Source organism: Triticum aestivum, chromosome 4A, assembly GCF_018294505.1.
Source record: "Triticum aestivum cultivar Chinese Spring chromosome 4A, IWGSC CS RefSeq v2.1, whole genome shotgun sequence".
NCBI classification, from domain to species: domain Eukaryota; kingdom Viridiplantae; phylum Streptophyta; class Magnoliopsida; order Poales; family Poaceae; genus Triticum; species Triticum aestivum.
This window is the reverse complement of record NC_057803.1, coordinates 461,336,451-461,355,105: the sequence shown is the minus strand read 5'-3', so window position 1 is coordinate 461,355,105 and position 18,655 is coordinate 461,336,451. Positions and strand designations below refer to the sequence as shown.

Here is an 18,655-nt window from a genome sequence, read left to right as displayed (position 1 = left end):
TAGAGTATTATTTATGGGAAGAAGATTTGGAGCTCCTGGGCGCACCCCCTATATGAACATTAAATTAAAAAAATACCGGGGAAAATAAAAAAAATCTGGGATTTTGGATATCAAACTGTGTGCCCAATAAACTCCAGCGTGAAGTTCCTTGAAAAAAATACCAGAAAAGAATTGTCTGGATGGATCATAGGTTGGACTGTATTTTCTTCGCCATATATACATTTCATGGTATTTTTTTCATGAAACTTCACACGGGAGTAGATTGGTCACCCAAGTTTGATATCCCAAGATTTCACGTTTTTCTGAATTTTCCTGGTATTTTTTAATTTAATATTTATATAGGGGTGGAGCACCCAAGGGCTCATGTGTATTTCCCATTATTTATGCTACTATCCTATTGTTTCAACAGTATTATTTGTGTACTGGATAATTTGTTTAGAATGTTCCTGTTGTGATGTGTATGCTCCCAAACTCGGTGGTTATCAACTGCTGACTGGTGAGAGATTACGTGGACGGCGACAGAGCGGTTGCCCATGATCGATCTGCATGGAGGCATGCATGCGACACGTGGACCCCTCCTTCCACGTGTACCTCGTCATCCTCGAGCAGCTGGACATGGCTACTGCATGCGCCCTCGAACCTTCGCCTAGTTCGCTCCATTCCCTACGTAGTACGGTGCTAGGCTCCTGGTGTACACCTGTTAACCTGCAGCTCATCCCCGATGGATCCAGGACCCCACCACCCGTCCACGTACAACCACCACCACCACTACCCCTTCTTGCCGGCCGCCGGACCGCCCACCGCTGCCGGCGACACCCTTCTCTTCCTCCTCGCCGTACCGGCAGGCTGGCTCATCCGGCTGGTTGCCTTCCTCGGCGAGCGCGTCATCTCCGCGGTCCTCACCCTCGTGGTCCTCCCCGGCGCGACGCTCGTGGGCGAGCTGCGCGCCGTCCCTGCGGCTGCGGCCTCCCTCGCCCGGCGCGCCGCCGTGGGCGTGCTCGCCGCGGCCTTCACCTTCGCGGCCCTGGCGGTCGCGTTAGTCGCGTCCCTGCTGCTCGGCTTCGTCCTTATCCGGCACTGGGTGGAGGACCCGGTCACCGTGCACCAGCCGCTCTACTTCGACTACACCGAGCCGCAGCCGAGCGCCGCCGTGGCCCTCTGCCCCCCGGCGGGACACTCCGTCAGGGTGTCCATATCGCTGCTGCTGCCCGACTCCGACCACAACCGTCAGATTGGCGTGTTCCAGGTCCAAATTCGCAGCCCAAATCTCTTGGAATTTCACCTGATCATCTGCAACCTATTGACTTCCCATCTGTTAAAACCTCACATTCAGATTAAAACAGAGGCCATCACCCCAAGTGGAAGCACCATCGCATCAGCCACCCAGCCATACATGCTGCGGTACAAGAGCGCTCCGGTGCGGCTAGCACAGTCCGCGCTGACAATCGTGCCGCTCGCCTTGGGCATGCGCAGCGAGAGCCAGTCGGCGACGCTGAAGCTCCTGCAGTACTGGGAAGGCCACGGCCGTCACAAGAGGACACGGCTCATCAGAGTCTCTCTGCAGCCAAGAGCCATGACAGTGCACCTGCCCCAGGTGTACAGAGCAGAGATCACCGTGCAAACTGCGCTTCCATGGTTCAAGGCCGTGGCGCGCAGCTTGAAATGGACAATGTGTGTGTGGCTCTCTTTCTGGGTCTATGTCATTCTCTCCCTGCTCGCGGTTCGTTGGGTCTGGCCACTCGCGCTATCTGCATGGGACAGTCACAGGGGGTTATCTGATCATCAAGTCAATGGGAAGACAATTGCTGCTAATCTGGGTGGAGGAGATACAGGCCAGAGCTCACATGAGGGATCATCGAGTGGTGGTGCTGTGAAGTGGAGGGACAGGAGAGGCAGGAGGAAAGCACAGAAAACGAGGCATGGTGGCATGGTTGAGCTCAAGCTCGATGAGGGCTCGTCTTCTAGCTCTGCAGTGGCTGAGACTGATGAAGTTGTCGACGACGATCATGGGGAGTCACCTGCTGCTCCATTGTCTGAGTCCGAGTCCTGTTAGTTCAGTCAGTGCAGTGGGCTGCAAAGTTTATGCTGACCATCGATCACAGTTTGTTACACGCCATGTGTAGGAGATCTGAAGGGCTTCCGTGCAGAACGACATATAATAACGAAAATAAATGGCAAAGATATATATATGTATTAATCGATAAGCTGCAGGGAGTCACGTAATTTGCGTTCCTTATTCATGTTGGTACCACGCTTTTAGTGTTTGGTTGACATGAACTGTCTATGGTCTCCTTTGGTCACAGATGTTGGATAGATGAGGATGGAGTAGTAGCTTGTTTCCGTTTCAGACTTTCAGGTCAGCCTCTCAGCAATTATATGTCTTTGTACACTTTCTAGTCATGGAGATTATAACCACTTGCTTTCCTGTGATACCTGTTTTACTGCTAATTGTATTGTGTTTTCTTTTGTTTGGATTCATATCTAGTTGAATCACTTAAATACAGAAGCATTTTATGTGAATTATTTTTCAGCCGTATGACTTAGGAGATGAAAATGGGAAATATAAAGTTTGTAACTCAGATAATGTACAGTTAGATGGTTGAAAATCCAACTTCGCTTGCTTAGCTACATGAATTTTGCCGGTTTATGGGATCATGTAACTTTGATGTTAAAAATTGTCCTTTGAGTATTTTAATCATCATCAACTTCCTTCAGAGAGGAGTTATATAAAGATGACAGGGACAATTTCAGAAACAGCGAGCCATATCATTTTTGCGGTATACAGATAAACATTTTATACCTTTGAGGATCCATTTGTTGGTTGTCTAGAGACTGGAAATTAAATTCGTAGCAGTGAAGTTCCCATCGTCATCATTTATAGCGGTGGACCATGTAGCACATGCTGTCATAGTACACATAAGCATATACCTACCATGTCATTTTCTTCGCCAACTAATCATATACGAGTATATTTTTAGCCAACTCTTCTGCAGCAGGCATCATGGCTTACCGATGCATGCTCAAGTCCTGATTTTGCATGACAAGGAAATCGTGTATGTGCTAGTATATGGAAAGAGCCAGATTGAGGTGGTCCGCTCATAACGTCTTACTATGCACAAAGTGCTCATGCATGTGATGGTCTTAGCTCCATGTTTTCTTGTGATAGGGTCAGTCACTTCAGAAATAAATGTGTGCGTTTGAGGTCCTATTTGCGTACAAGGTTCTAATTGTATTGCAAGTGCACAAAACTGTTGAAGCTGGGGGCAACTAAGTTGAGGTCCTTATAAATCTGTGGGTTTCACAGGAGGATGTCTAATGATCAAATCGTTCGCATGAGCAGCGCATATCTTTTAATTTGCTGGGCAGTGTTGATCGCCAGAAAATGACATGTCTGTACGTACTCCAGCGGTGATAATGAGTCGCTTGCAGACTAATGAGACTGCGAAAGATTCTTCAGTTTCTGGGTGTTCCATGCCAAACAAGAGCCAAGTAGGCTGATGTTGGAACAGAAGTCCTGATATTGATAGAAACCTTATTCTCTTGAGCAGGTGCAACTTAGATATAGCTTCTAGGAGTATTCCAACACCCAACCACATCATGGAAGGAAGAGGACAAGTGAGCAACCTGCCCTCCTCCTTCCTGATGCATGCATGCTTACCTTATGCAACTGCCTTGCTTCTGCCGGCTAGCGTAATAATATACATATACATATCCTCTCCCCAGTTGCATAATGTTATCTTCTTGTCCATCAGTTTCCTAGTGGGTCTGAAACCGAAAGGCCTCATTTGTCAACTTGTGCCTGCTGCATTTTGAAAACCTTTCGTTCCTGGCTTGCTCTGGTTTAACGAAGATTAAGAGACATCCATTGCCCACTGCAAAAACTTCATCTATCTATCTATCTATCTGTCTGTTTTATTTCTGAAAAAATAATGATTTTGCTGCTCTAAACATAAAGGAATGCACTCGTGTCAATCCCCTCTTAATCAGAGTTGTACTTGGGCTGCACAATATTATTTGCATCTCCCTGTGGTGTCTGTACATTCATCTTTGTGCCAAGTGGATTAATGTATGCCGATTTCTCTTGTGAAGCCCACATCATTTGATCATCATCTACCATCTGATAAGTTAGCTGATCTACCGTACCAGCATTTGACAGTGCTCTCACCCGCAAAAAAAAAAAAAAAGCATTTGACAGTGCTCTAGGATCAAGTCCTACGCTTTGCCAGTGAGTTGCATTCTCACCCAATTAACATAGCAGACGCCGTAAATCTAGTGCATGCGGATTGCGCATCTTGTAACATTCTTATTTATCAGATATCATTCGAGTCGTAACTGACGGACCATGGGGGGGCTGGCGCAGGGTTTTGCAGTTGCGTTTCGGCGCGGCGCATCTCATGCCATGTGTTTGTTGGAAAGATACGGGGTAAGTGACAAGGTAGAAAGCCTTTTGCTACTCTTATTTTCCACCCATCTCACCTTGTGTGATGTTGTAATTTCGTTACTTGGTCCTCAATCATTGAGAGGTTGGAACTTCCTGCTCCGCATTAAAAGAATGAAAGTAACAAGAGAGGATGCGTTAGTATTCAGCTGGGATCATATTTTTCATTCATATGCACATGTTGTCATGGGACCATGAAGAGTGGCACTTGCGTGATCCATTCCCATTGGCCGCCCTCAACATTTCGCTGTCTGAGACAATGATCGGATCAGCCTGTCTTAGTCACTTGTTTCACCGTGCTGTTTGGTTTCTGTTATTTTTACCTGAACAGTTTTTGCAACTCAAATCATGCCCACCTAAACATGCACCTTTTTTTTGTGTGTATGTCATCCTTGCCCGGGGTTATGCTAATTAACCTAGTGTTTGTGAGGTAAGTGTATGTGCGTGTATGTGGTATCTGCATTTGTACTGTGTTTAAAAGAAACATGGTGTTCCAGTTTTACGTAATGCCCCCCAAAGGACACATGAGAAGAACGAGCTTCACACTAATTGGCTTTGCACAGCCATATGCAATCTGTTTCGTGCTATCAAACCATGTGAATCCATTTGTGATTCACGATGCTTTTATTTCTTTTTCATCCAAGATATATTCATATTCAAATAAAATAATAATACTAATTGATTTTGTATATCGTGTGTGCAACCACAACCGCAAAAGAAGGATCAAACATACTATCTTGCACAAAAAGGACAAAAAATAACCATGCAACTATCCCACTATTTGTTTTTCCTTTTGGCAAGAGTGTGCACCAAATATTTAACTATACGCATTTACCACAACCGTACAATGAAGATCTGAGGGGCCCTCTAGCATCCCCTAAAACCTATATTTAAAAAGAAAGGTGAGATGCATGTAAGTTGCTTGACTTTTTTTTGGCGTAAGTCGATTTCGCCTGGGAAGGAAGATGGACATGAGGAGAAAGTAGGCTCGAGGTAGATGACACACCACGACCGTACGATGAAGATTTGAGGGGCCCTCTAGCATCCCCTAGAACATATATTTGAAAAGAAAGGTGAGCTGCATGTAAGTCGCTTGACTTTTTTTTGGCCTAAGTCGATTTCGCCTGGGAAGGAAGATGGACATGAGGAGAAAGTAGGCTCGAGGTAGAAGACACACCACAACCGTATCGGTGAAGATTTGAGGGCACGTCTAGCATCCCCTAAAACCTATATTAAAAAAAAGTGAGTTCCAGGGAGTTTAACCAACATATCCCCTAAACCTAACTTTACCGAAGCAACGAAGATCCCCTAAAGCACTTTGGCTCCTTAAAAGCCATCCTAAATGACTATATTTGGTTTAGCTAGCAACCCTGTAGTAAAAGTAGGGAGACGTCTGCGCAACCCCCACGCCACGCCGCAACCATCTACCTTACTGCCAGTCACCCCCCTAGCCATCCCGCAGCCGTTAGCAGCTGCCCTAAGCCGATGATGTGTTGCTAGATGCTCGGGAGAAGCAAGGCCAAGTCAAGGATGCAATATCATATCAATGAAAAGCAAGTCCAAATCAATGAGAAGCAAGGCCAAATCAACGGAATGTAAGACGAAATCAAGTCGATGCAAGCCCAAAGAAGAAAATTGAAGAAACTTTGTCCTGCACTCGTAGTGGCTTCCATGATTTGGTTCTTTATCCTTGGATCATTTGCAGCTCTTGTTTGGCGGAAACTATTGCCCGTTGATGTTCTTGGTTTGGGCTTAGAGCTATCTAGTAGGAGTATGGTGTTATGTGTGTATGATATTATTGTCTAAAAGCTATCAAATTATGTTCTTATTAGGTTAAATATGTGTTTGACATGAATTTATGTTAAAAATGTTTTTTTGAGGGGCTAAAAGTATAGGGGATTTGCTAGTTGAGAAACAATAGTTCCCTTTAAAAAGAGGGGGGCGGGGAGTCAACTTACACCAAATTTATTTTCAGATGACATACAAATTGCCACAGCCTTTTTTTCACCAGAACTAGAACAAAGCATGCCAGGATTTTGAATTTGACATTAGTTGTGATCCCCATGAACTATCGTATTTCCCCGGTGATCTTGTGAAGTGGAGAGCTGGACAAGGTTGCCAACAAAATAGCATTATGTTGCAAACCTTTATGAGCTCCTCAAAAGGATCAACCCACAAACTCGCAAGAAAACAAACAGCCTAAAAGGGGCAAAAATCTTCATCCCAAACGCTCCCTCCCTGATCTAGAATCACCTTCAAAGAGTAAAGTTAGATGACCGGATGAGAATAGCACGCACTCCTGTCCCACTCTCTCGATGTATGTTTTGAATTTTGAAAACGAAAAAGAGAAACTTAGATGTGAATAGTCCACAGGTGTCGAGTTTCTCTTTTTTGTTTCTCGATGTATGTTTCGAATTTTGATCTGAATTTTTTAAGGGTTATCTTAATATGTGCTGTGAAGATGCAGGATTCTTTTTCAAAAAATTTCACAATGTTTAAATTTAAATTCCGGCCGCAAGTCACACGGTAACATGCAAACGTGCATGTCACCTGATCTGTGTCCCGTTGGCACCATCCTGGTCGTAGGACTCACGGGCAACCGCCGCCTGTCCCACTCTCTCGAGCCAACGTGCTAATAGTGAAGGCAAAATCCCAAGTGGACCAAGTTCCACCTACTAAGCTGGGGTGCTCGCCCAACTTTAAGAACAAAGCCAGGTGATTTCCTTGGGCAGTCTACTTCTTTTCTCCGCCTTTTCTATTATTACCGCGAGTTTTGACCATAGAAATGTCATAAACATTCTGATATACGGGAAAAAAGTGAAGAATTTTTTGGAGCACGGACAGAAAATGGCTCGGATGGGTCATGGATTGCCCTTCCATTTAGCCTTTCAGATGACTCGGCACTTCATCTCGTCCTACTCGGCCAGTGCGATCGGATGGTTCAGGTTTCTCCGTTCCTCATCCAACGGCTGAGCGCTCTTCCCCGACGCACTTAAATAATGGGCACGATCGAAGTCGAACGCGCCTCTCATCCCTCTCCCACTTTTGGGTCCGGCAGTTGCCAGCGGGGACTGGGAGCGGGAGGAGAGCCTCGCCGCCGGGTCGCTGCTATGAGTTGAAAACCACTGGCCACCACCTCCTCCTGCTCCTCCTCTCTTCTTGACACCTCAGATCTCATTACAATGGTCAGCGCCTCCAGCCTGCTGCTGCTGCCGTCCTCCGTGCGGGACCTCGCCTCCTGCGTCGTCGCCGACGTCGCCGCCTGCACCACCCCCTCCTCCACCCTCACCTCCCCCGCCTCCCCCTCCACGCTCTCCGTCACCGTCTTCTACCGCGCCGCCGCGCTCCTGCCCGGGCAGAGCTCCCCCGCGCACCTGCGGCTCACCTGGACCCGCTCCCCGCTCGGCCCCACGCTCTCCTTCTCCCCCTCCGCCTCCAACCCCGCCGTGGTCCTCCGCAGGCGCAGGGGCACGCAGTCCGTCCCCGTCGACGACGCCGCACGGCCACAGCTCGTCGTGTTCTGGGACCTCACCGCCGCGCGCTACGACGCCTCCCCGGAGCCGCACTCCGGCTACTACTTCGTCGCCGTCGCCGGCGCCGACGTCGTGCTGGCCGTGGGCGACCTGGCGGCCGAGTTCGTCGAGGAGAGGTTCGAGGGCCGGATCCCCAAGGCCGCGGCTTTGACCGTCCCGTTCGCGCGCAGGGAGCGCGTCGTTGCGCCGGACCCGGCGGCGATGCACACCGCGCGGCGCGTCCGGTTCGCCGAGGGCGGCCCGGATCACGAGGTAAGCGTAGGGTGCTCCGGCGGCGCGGAAGAAGAAGAGCTGTGGGTGAGCGTCGACGGGAAGCGCGCGGTGCAGGCGCGGCGGCCGCGGCTGAACTTCCGGGGGAACCAGACCGTGTTCGTGGACGGCGCGCCGGTGGACGTCATGTGGGACCTGCACGGCTGGTGGTTCCGGGAGCCTCCGTACGGCAGCGCGGTGGTCATGCTCCGGGCGCGCAGCGCGCTGGAGAGCCGGCTGTGGCTAGAGGAGGAGGAGGTCGCCACCGCCGCGCCGGGGTTCTCGCTCGTCCTCCAGGCCTTCAAGTCCCGCACTGATGGGCGGCTATCATCTGCCCCTGCCCATTGATCATACATGTAGCTACTCCATTCAAATGAGAGGACGGCGAACTTCGTGGAATTAAGCAAACTGCCTGTTTCACTGAAGCCGAAGGGATCAGTAAGCTTACAAGCAACATGATCATGAACATAACAGGTGAATACATTGATGTGAGTGTGTAGTGTAGGCAAATTTCATCTCCCTTGCTAGTTGATTTTACTCTTCTCCGAATCATAACTTGTGATGTGTGCAAGTACAGTTAACAAAGAACAGCAACATAAAAGTGTGCAATAGTTTGGATCCTTCTGTGTTGAATGATGAAATCATACTTTAGATCCTTCTGTGTTGAAAGATGAAATCTTACTTTAGATCCTTCTGTGTTGAATGATGAGGTGGTGTAGATATCGGGGGCAATAGTGTCTGCTTGTTGCCACTTACCTTCACTGCTGACTGTTCTTATGTAAATACGTCAATAACAGTGGTGCAGTTACAAGTGATTGTTGCAGCATAAATAATCTATCAACAGGTAATAGTAGATGTAATTCTACTAACGCTGACGGGTATTATCAGCCTACTGTTTGATGGCCATTGACATTCACATGTTATCCTGGTGAGACCAGTCATGAAATTTTAGTTACCAAAAGAAAAGAAAAAATGGACACATGATGCTTCGCTAGACATAGACTGTGCGTTGTCTGATTAAGCACTTCCCAGTTCCAAGTAGATGCAAACAGTTGATGTTCGGGAAGAAACTGTGCATGCTTGCCTGAGTACTTGAGTGTGATAAACAGTCAACTGCTTGAGTGTGATCAACAGATAATGTGGTGCTTTAAGAAGAAACCCGAATGAATTCTCATATTTACATCAACTCTCTGAAAACTACTGTAACATATAACAGCCATCCTCGCACACATGAAAATGTTTCTGATTCTACAGGTCTGCTCAGACTGCAGGAAAAGGAACTGCAAGCAGCTTCTAGCTAGGCTTTACATCATGGCAGCATGCCAACTACGCGAGGACTCTCTATGTTCAACTTCCCTGTCTGGTTGTTATTCTCACCAGGAGAGCCAACCTCAGATGGCGTCGGATTGTTTCCCTGATCCTCCGATGGATGGCATACTACCTGAATCTGATTCGCCTGGCCAGGTTCGTTTGTAAGAACCTGTGACGATGTCGTTGGCGAATGCCCTCTGCCGGAGAACAGGCAGCGGCATGGGTCAGATCTCGACACTTCAGGCGAGCATGGGGGAATTACTATCACCGCGCTCGGCAGAGGCGGCGCAGCATGCTTTCTGCCAGGGTCATTCCGCAGGGAAACTCTACAGACAGGACATGTCGAGTGCTGCTTTAGCCAGATGTCGATGCAGGCCACGTGGAAATCGTGGCCACAGTAAGGAAGAACGCGGAGTACGTCGTCATCTTCGTACTCTGCAAGACAGACGACACACCTGCAAACGAGGATGCAAATGGTTCAGGATAAAGGTTTTGTGTAATCAGGGTAGAATTGCTAAACAAGCATCAATAAATAACAGAAATCGCAATTCAGAATATTACTCAGAGCCCTGCTTCCTTCTTATCGAGCACGGGTGAGCATTTGACCTATTTGATAACAGTTCCCCCATCTTTCATATTCGTGTGATGTCCCATTATAGAACATAGAGGCACGCCCCCAGACGCCAAAATGACATTGCTGTGAACGCGCCCAACTTCTAGCTAAACTAGAAGAGCTAGTAGAAGAACTAAGGCGACAGACTGCACATCAAACTAGTGTTATGCCCCATTATATTCAGTAACAATGCAAGCTCAGTCACCCATGGTTCAGTAGCAAAAATCTAGATAACCACAGCCGTCAACACTCTGGTACTAAAGTGGCATGGTTTGACTTAGGCACCAACATTCACTAGGACATCCAATTTTTCTATCAATGTGACGCTGTACCGCTGCTTGTTCAAGAATCAAGATACGTTAGCACTTATAGCAACACTCAAATATATACTTGTTCCTTGGCACGGAAGAATCTTTCGAGAGCACGCCAAGAGAAAACATCACTAGTGTTGCAACACCCGATTCCCCCAATCACCGATCTGATTCTACCAAAGAGTGCGCGATCGCTCGATCCCCGCTACAGTTAATTCCAAAATGCGATTAGTTCTACAGATGGCGCAGGCGCGAAGTGAATCGCGATCGGTAGACGGGAACCGAGAGGCACATACATGGCTGAGGCGTCCGCCGCCTCGCCGCGGGGGCAGCCTGCGGCGGAGAAGGCGCGGGTGGGGAAGGCGGCTACGGCGGCGGGGTCGACCCCTCCCCCTCCAGCGGCGTGTCCCTGGCGGTCGAACGGAACGTGGGAGGAGTGACCGGCTCTGACCCCGACGGGGAGGAAGCGGGGGAGAGGCGGCGAGGGGCGGCGGCCGCGGCGCACGCGGCGGGTGAGGGCGCAGACGAGCCGGGAGCACACGAAGACGATGAAGAGGACGCTGGCGCAGAAGCCCAGCAGCGTGAGCACCGTGCTCGCCGGCACCATTGGGGCGGCGCCGTCGGCGCCCCGCCGGCGCGGCTCTCTCTCTCTCTCTCTCTCTTCTCCTCCCTTGTGCTGTCGGTTATACGGTTGGAGAATCCGGCCCTCGTTTCTCACAGTTCGGTTGCGTTTCTGTTCCGTTTATGCCGTGATGGTCAGGTCTTTTGTTTGGGAAAAGGCAATTCGATGAAAATCTGAAAACTAATGCCATGGGTCATTAGATCAATAGCGAAGGGCAGAGATGAAACCTGAGATTGCTAACTCACCACTTAACCCCTTCCCCTCATTAGAGCATCTCTAGCAAACGACGGCCCGCAAAACACGTTTGCAATTTGCGGAAAAAAAACTTTACGGGTCGGCGCGGGCGGCCGTGGAGTCAGATCCCACAAACGGACACATATAAAGGATATTTGCAGAAGATGCTTTTTTACGGATCGGCTACCCCGAGTCTGCTCAGGCACCGCCGCGTCGATTCGCAAACCGAAAAACTTCAATAAGCGAATTTGACAGTGATTCTGACAAGTGACTTCAAATTCAAATGCTAAAACATAGTTCGCGCGCAAATAAAAGCATAGTTTTATAGCACAAACGCAAAAGGACTTGCAAAAGCGACGACCACATCCTTGATCATCTTGTTGCTCTTCACTCCGCACCACCTCCATCGAGGTCATCGCCGCCCTCGAATCTATCGCCGACACTTGTTCCCACTCCGGCACCGAGATCACCAGCAGGCTCACTGAATGCATCGACAATATTGGTTCCAAATCCCGATGAGGAAACATCACCGACAGTGTAACACACATCGGCCGACACAAGCATCCTCCTCTTCAAGATGTCCCTCCTTGTCATATCATGCCACTCTTTGGTGATGTTGTCCATGTCATTGCGGTTCAATGTCATGATCCTATTCTCTTCGGCAAGAAGCTTGGACATGGCTTTGTTTTTGGCGGCATGTGCTCTTCTCACCTCAATGGCCGCATTGCGCAACCCCTCGTCCTTAAGCAATTGCCACTTATCCTGCTTCTCCCGTGCCTTCTTCTCAGCCAACTCTTTATTTGTCTCCAATGTCTTCACTAACATCAACTCATTTGATTGCACCATGGCATCTATCTTGTCCCGCAAGCTCGATGCTTCGTGGTCCCTCTTGATCTTCTCCTTTGTCTTCTTGTCACCATCGGGCTTGTTCAAGTTTCTTGGGCCATCATCATCTTCATCTTCATCCATGTTGGTAAATGAACCTCTCTTCGGCGGGGATTCCTTGTCAATCAACTTCCACTTCTCGCAACCTTTTAGCATATCCCAACAATGCTCTAGCTTAAAAAGTTTGCCTTCAGAAGCTTCCATGTCTTTGTATCTTTGTTGGGCAATTTTGTCCTACACAATTTAAACAAAGTCAAATGATGCAATCACTTCATATGATGCAAAATGATATGCACAACTTGGGACGTGAAAACGAACTCACATAGTCGAATTCCACGGTTCCACTTGGAGGTGCATTGCATACTTGTTCCAAGCAAGCTGCCCAACGGCTGCAAATCGGCTTGATCACGTCCCAACGCCCTTGGAGTGACCGAAAGGTCTGTGGTATCCTATTGGGATGCTTGTCCATCATGCGGAAGTATTGATCTTCGATTCTTTGCCAATATATCTTGGAGGTTTGAGATCTACCCGTGCAAGCATCAGGAGACACCACACTCCTAGTCTTGATCAAGATTTGATCTTCCAAGATCGTGTACTTCTTCGATCTCACGCTTTTTTTGCTTGTGATTCCTCATACACCCCTCATCTACTTCCTCCACTTCATCTTCACCACCGTGATCATCCACGCCACCCTCCATTTCATTGTAATCGAATTAGCGAACGGGGCCCTATCGATGTCGACGGTGTTGGTGTCCAACAAGTTCACGAACTCGGCAATGGCATTGTTCGAACCACTGCTACATTGAGCGACATCAAGTCAAGAACAACCACAATGCCAAAAAGCTAAGCAAGAACAAGAGGTCAAAGATGCATATCTTGCGGACATTTCGTCGAACACCTCGCTTGCGGTGGAAGCAGCGCCGTTGAACGGCATCATCGGGGAACATCTTGCAGGGGCGGAGGGAGTGAATGAAGGCGTCGACCTTTTCCTAGGGACCTTCTTCCGCTTCACGTCTGAAACCTTGCTCACCTTCTCCGCCCGCGGCCGGGCAGATTACGCAGCGTAAGCGGCGCCCGGCGCGCGCGTCTTTCCGGCAGGACCAGCCGGATTGCCGCCCTGCACGACAATGTTGCCCTGCCACTTGCGGGCAAGCACATTGGGGCCTTAGGTGACGGCGGGGCCGACATGGCCGGCGACGAGATTCGCCGGAGGGGATTGCGCATGCGTGACCTCCACGGTGACGGGGGATGGCTGGGAGGCTTCCATGGCGGCGAAGAATGGCGGGGAAGATGGACCGGAGCGCGCGATGGCGGGGCAATGGCGGCTGGGAAGGGGGGGTGGAGCGGGAACGGTCGCGCGAACATTTCCCTCGCGCCAAATCTCGCCGCGGATAAGGGGCGAGCTCGGTTTGGCCTCCCACCCCGTGAATCTAAAGGTTGAGGGCAAACTTTTGCCGCGCTCCGCAAAAACTTTTACGGGTCGGACGCGTTTGCGGGGTCTGTTCGGGCAGGATTTTCCGTGCAGACCCGTATTTTAGCGGTTATTTTGCGGGTTGGGGCTTTTTACGGGGTCTGCTAGAGATGCTCTTAATCAATTCAATTTACTCGACCCCGCGGGCTTGCTCACACAAAATGCCTCGCTCCATGGTAGCGCCGCCAAATGCGATGGGACCTTGGTGCCCAACAATGGTGACGCGGCAGCGCGACGCTCTTCCCACACGATAGCGACCCGATGGTGCGGGACTCTCCCCACACGATGACACATAATGAGAAACCTTTGAAAACCTCATGTGTGAAGTGCATGTTGTTGGGGAACGTAACATGCAATTTCAAAAAAAAATCCTACGATCACGCAAGATCTATTTAGGAGATGCATAGCAACGAGAGGGGGAGCATGTGGTCACGTACCCTCATAGACCGAAAGCGAAAGCGTTAGTTTAACGCGGTTGATGTAGTCGAACGTCTTCACGATCCAACTGATCAAGTACCAAACGTACGACACCTCCGAGTTTAGCACACGTTCAGCTCGATGACGTCCTTCGAACTCTTGATCTAGCAAAGTGTCGAGGGAGAGTTTCGTCAGCACGATGGCGTGGTGACGGTGATGGTGATGTGATCCATGCAAGGCTTCGCCTAAGCACTACGACAATATGACCGGAGCAGTAAACGGTGGAGGGAGGCACCACACACGGCTAAGAGACAATTGATGTGCTTTGGGGTGCCCCCTGCCCCCGTATATAAAGGAGGAGAGGGGAGGAGGCCGTCCCTAGGGACGCGCCAAGTGGGGGGGGGGAACCCACTAGGACTCCTAGTCCTAGTCGGCCCCCTTCCTTCTTTCGGAGGGGGAAAGGGGAAGGAGAGGGAGAGGGAGAAGGAAAGGGGGTCGTGCCCCCTCCCCTTCTCCAATTCGGACTCCCATGGGAGGGCACCCCTTGTGGGCTTCCCTCTCTCCCCCTATGGCCCATGTTGGCCCATTACTTTCCCCGGGGGTTCCGGTAACCCCTCGGTACCCCGATAAATATCTGAAACACTCCGAAACCATTCCGGTGTCCGAATACCATCGTCCAATATATAAATATTTACCTCTCGACCATTTCAAGACTCCTCGTCATGTCCGTGATCTCATCCGGGACTCCAAACAATCTTTGGTCACCAAAACACATAACTCATAATACAAATCATCATCGAACGTTAAGCATGCGGACCCTACGGGTTCGAGAACTATGTAGACATGACCGAGACACAACTCTGATCAATAACCAATAGCGGAACCTGGATGCTCATATTCGTTCCGACATATTCTACGAAGATCTTTATCGGTCAAACCGCAATGACAACATATGTTATTCCCTTTGTCAACGGTATGTTACTTGCTCGAGATTCGATCATCGATATCCTCATACCTAGTTCAATCTCGTTACTGGCAAGTCTCTTTACTCATTCCGTAATGCATCATCCCGTAACTAACTCATTAGTCACATTGCTTGCAAGGCTTATCATGATGTGCATTACCGAGAGGGCCCAGAGATACCTCTCTGATACTCGGAGTGACAAATCCTAATCTTGATCTATGCCAACCCAACAAACACCTTCGAAGACACCTGTAGAGCATCTTTATAATCACCCAGTTACGTTGTGACGTTTGATAGCACACAAGGTGTTCCTCCGGTATTTGGGAGTTGCATAATCTCATAGTCAAAGGAATATGTATAAGTCATGAAGAAAACAATAGAAATAAAACTTAACGATCATTATGCTAAGATAACTGGTGGGTCTTGTCCATCACATCATTCTCCTAATGATGTGATCCCGTTCATCGAATGACAACACACGTCTATGGTTAGGAAACTTAACCATCTTTGATTAACGAGCTAGTAAAGTAGAGGCATACTAGGGACACTTTGTTTTGTCTATGTATTCACACATGTATCAAGTTTTCGGTTAATACAATTCTAGCATGAATAATAAGCATTTAACATGATATAAGGAAATATAAATAACAACTTTATTATTGCCTCTAGGGCATATTTCCTTCAGTCTCCCACTTGCACTAGAGTCAATAATCTAGATTACATTGTAATGATTCTAACACCCATGGAGTCTTGGTGCTGATCATGTTTTGCTCGTGGAAGAGGCTTAGTCCACGGGTCTGCAACATTCAGATACGTATGTATTTTGCAAATATCTATGTATCCCTCCTTGACTTGATGACGGATGGAGTTGAAGTGTCTCTTGATGTGTTTGGTTCTCTTGTGAAATCTGGATTCCTTCGCTAAGGAAATTGCTCCAGTATTGTCACAAAAGATTTTCATTGGACCCGATGCACTAGGTATTACACCTGGATCGGATATGAACTCCTTCATTTGTTGTTTCCGAAGTAGCTATGTACTCTGCTTCACACGTAGATCCCGCCATGACGCTTTGCTTGGAACCACACCAACTGACAGCTCCACCATTCAATATAAATATGTATCCGGTTTGCGACTTAGAGTCATCCGGATCAGTGTCAAAGTTAGCATCAACGTAACCATTTACGACAAGCTCTTTGTCACCTCCATAAACGAGAAACATATCCTTACTCCTTTTTAGGTATTTCAGGATGTTCTTGACCGCTGTCCAGTGATCCACTCCTGGGTTACTTTGGTACCTCCCTACTAAACTTATAGCAAGGCACACATCAGGTCTGGTACATAGCATTGCATACATGATAGAACCTATGGCTGAGGCATAGGGAATGACTTTCATTTTCTCTCTATCTTCTGCAGTGGTCGGGCATTGAGTCTGACTCAACTTCACACCTTGTAACACGGGCAAGAACCCTTTCTTTGACTGATCCATTTTGAACTTCTTCAAAACTTTATCAAGGTATGTGCTTTGTGAAATTCCAATTAAGTGTCTTGATCTATATAGATCTTGATGCCCAATATATAAGCAGCTCCACCAAGGTCTTTTGTTGAAAAATTCTTATTCAAGTATCCTTTTATGCTATCCAGAAATTCTATATCATTCCCAATCAACAATATGTCATCCACATATAATATTAGAAATGCTACAGAGCTCCCACTCACTTTCTTGTAAATATAGACTTCTCCAAAAGTCTGTATAAAACCATATGCTTTGATCACACTATCAAAGCATATATTCCAACTCCGAGATGCTTGCACCAGTCCATAAATGGATCGCTGGAACTTGCACACTTTGTTAGCACCTTTAGGATCACCAAAACCTTCTGGTTGCATCATATACAACTCTTCTTTAAGAAATCCATTAAGGAAAGCAGTTTTGACGTCCATTTGCCAAATTTCATAATCATAAAATGCGGCAATTGCTAACATGATTCGGACAGACTTAAGCATCACTACAGATGAGAAGGTCTCATCGTAGTCAACTCCTTGAACTTGTCGAAAACCTTTCTCAACAAGTCGAGCTTCGTAGACAGTAATATTACCATCAGCGTCAGTCTTCTTCTTGAAGATCCATTTATTCTCTATGGCTTGCCGATCATCGGGCAAGTCAACCAAATTCCATACTATGTTCTCATACACGGATCCCACATTAGATTTCATGGCCTCAAGCCATTTCTCGGAATCTGGGCTCATCATCGCTTCATCATAGTTTGTAGGTTCGTCATGGTCTAGTAACATGACTTCCAGAATAGGATTACCGTACCACTCTGGTGCGGAACATATTATGGTTGACCTACGAGGTTCGGTAGTAACTTGATCTAAAGTTTCATGATCATCATCATTAGCTTCCTCACTAATTGGTGTAGGCATCATGGGAACAGTTCTCTATGATGAACTACTTTCCAATTCGAGATAAGGTACAATTACCTCATCAAGTTTGAGGGAGTCCTGGATTAGGGGGTCTCCGGATAGCCGGACAATATCCTTTGGCCGGACTATTGAAGATACAAGATTGAAGACTTCGTCCTGTGTCCGGATGGGACTTTCCTTGGCGTAGAAGGAAAGCTTGGCAATACAGATATGTAGATATCCTCCCTTGTAACCACTCTGTGTAACCCTAGCCCCCTCCTGTGTCTATATAAACCGGAGGGTTTAGTCCGTAGGACAACATACAATCATACCATAGGCTAGCTTCTAGGGTTTAGCCTCTACGATCTCATGGTAGATCAACTCTTGTAATACTCATATCATCAAGAACAATCAAGCAGGACGTAGGGTATTACCTCCATCAAGAGGGCCGGAACCTGGGTAAACATCATGTCCCCTGCCTCCTGTTACCATCCGCCTTAGATGGACAGTTCGGGACCCCCTACGTGAGATCTGCCGGTTTTGACACCGACATTGGTGCTTTCATTGAGAGTTCCACTGTGCCGTCACCGTAAGGCTCGATGGCTCCTTCGATCATCGGTAACGATGCGGTCCAGGGTGAGGTTTTCCTCCCCGAACAGATCTTCGTATTCGGCGGCTTCGCACTGCGGGCCAATTCACTTGGCCATCTGGAGCATATCGAGAGCTACGCCCCTGGCCATCAGGTCAGGTTCAGAAACCTAAACTACACTTCCGACATCCGCGGAGACTTGATCTTCGATGGATTCGAGCCCATGTCAGGTGCGCCGCACAGTCACGACGAACACGACGTAACTCTGCCGTCGGACAGTGTTCGGGAGATCGCATCTGCAACTACTCCGACCTTCAATCCGGATCAGATTGCGCCATCCAAGGACGGAGGGATAGACCCTGCCATGGAGGCCGCACCCTCAGTGGTGATGGAGCCGGATACTGACTTCACCCCTTACGAGAGCCGTGTCGCCGAACCACTGGATTCGTCTCCGGCCATGGACTCCGAGCCGCCTGCATCCGTGCCTATCGAATCCGATTGGGCGCCGATCATGGAGTTCACCTCCGCGGATATCTTTCAGCACTCGCCTTTCGGTGATGTGCTAAAATCATTAAGGTCTCTCTCCTTGTCAGGAGACCCTTGGCTGAACTATGT

The 18,655-nt window shown here is 48.4% G+C and overlaps 3 protein-coding genes across 3 annotated transcripts; 2 read left to right on the top strand and 1 right to left on the bottom strand.

Moving 5' to 3' along the window:
* The first annotated feature begins 504 nt into the window (after positions 1-504).
* On the top strand, positions 505-2,430 carry LOC123086359 (seipin-1). The gene is made up of 2 exons (XM_044508117.1): positions 505-1,246; positions 1,334-2,430. The coding sequence occupies exons 1-2, from the start codon at positions 722-724 to the stop codon at positions 2,051-2,053; spliced, it is 1,245 nt and encodes a 414-aa protein (XP_044364052.1). The 5' UTR covers positions 505-721; the 3' UTR covers positions 2,054-2,430.
* Positions 2,431-7,473: 5,043 nt separating this feature from the next.
* LOC123086355 (uncharacterized) lies at positions 7,474-8,871 on the top strand. Its single transcript, XM_044508112.1, has one exon. The coding sequence runs from the start codon at positions 7,621-7,623 to the stop codon at positions 8,566-8,568; it is 948 nt and encodes a 315-aa protein (XP_044364047.1). The 5' UTR covers positions 7,474-7,620; the 3' UTR covers positions 8,569-8,871.
* A 473-nt stretch (positions 8,872-9,344) lies between these two features.
* Positions 9,345-11,192, bottom strand: LOC123086356 (E3 ubiquitin-protein ligase EL5). Its single transcript, XM_044508113.1, has 2 exons — positions 10,752-11,192; positions 9,345-9,986 (listed from the first exon to the last, which is right to left on the bottom strand). Exons 1-2 carry the CDS (start codon positions 11,060-11,062, stop codon positions 9,530-9,532), a joined length of 768 nt encoding a protein of 255 aa, XP_044364048.1. The 5' UTR covers positions 11,063-11,192; the 3' UTR covers positions 9,345-9,529.
* Between the last annotated feature and the right edge of the window lie 7,463 nt (positions 11,193-18,655).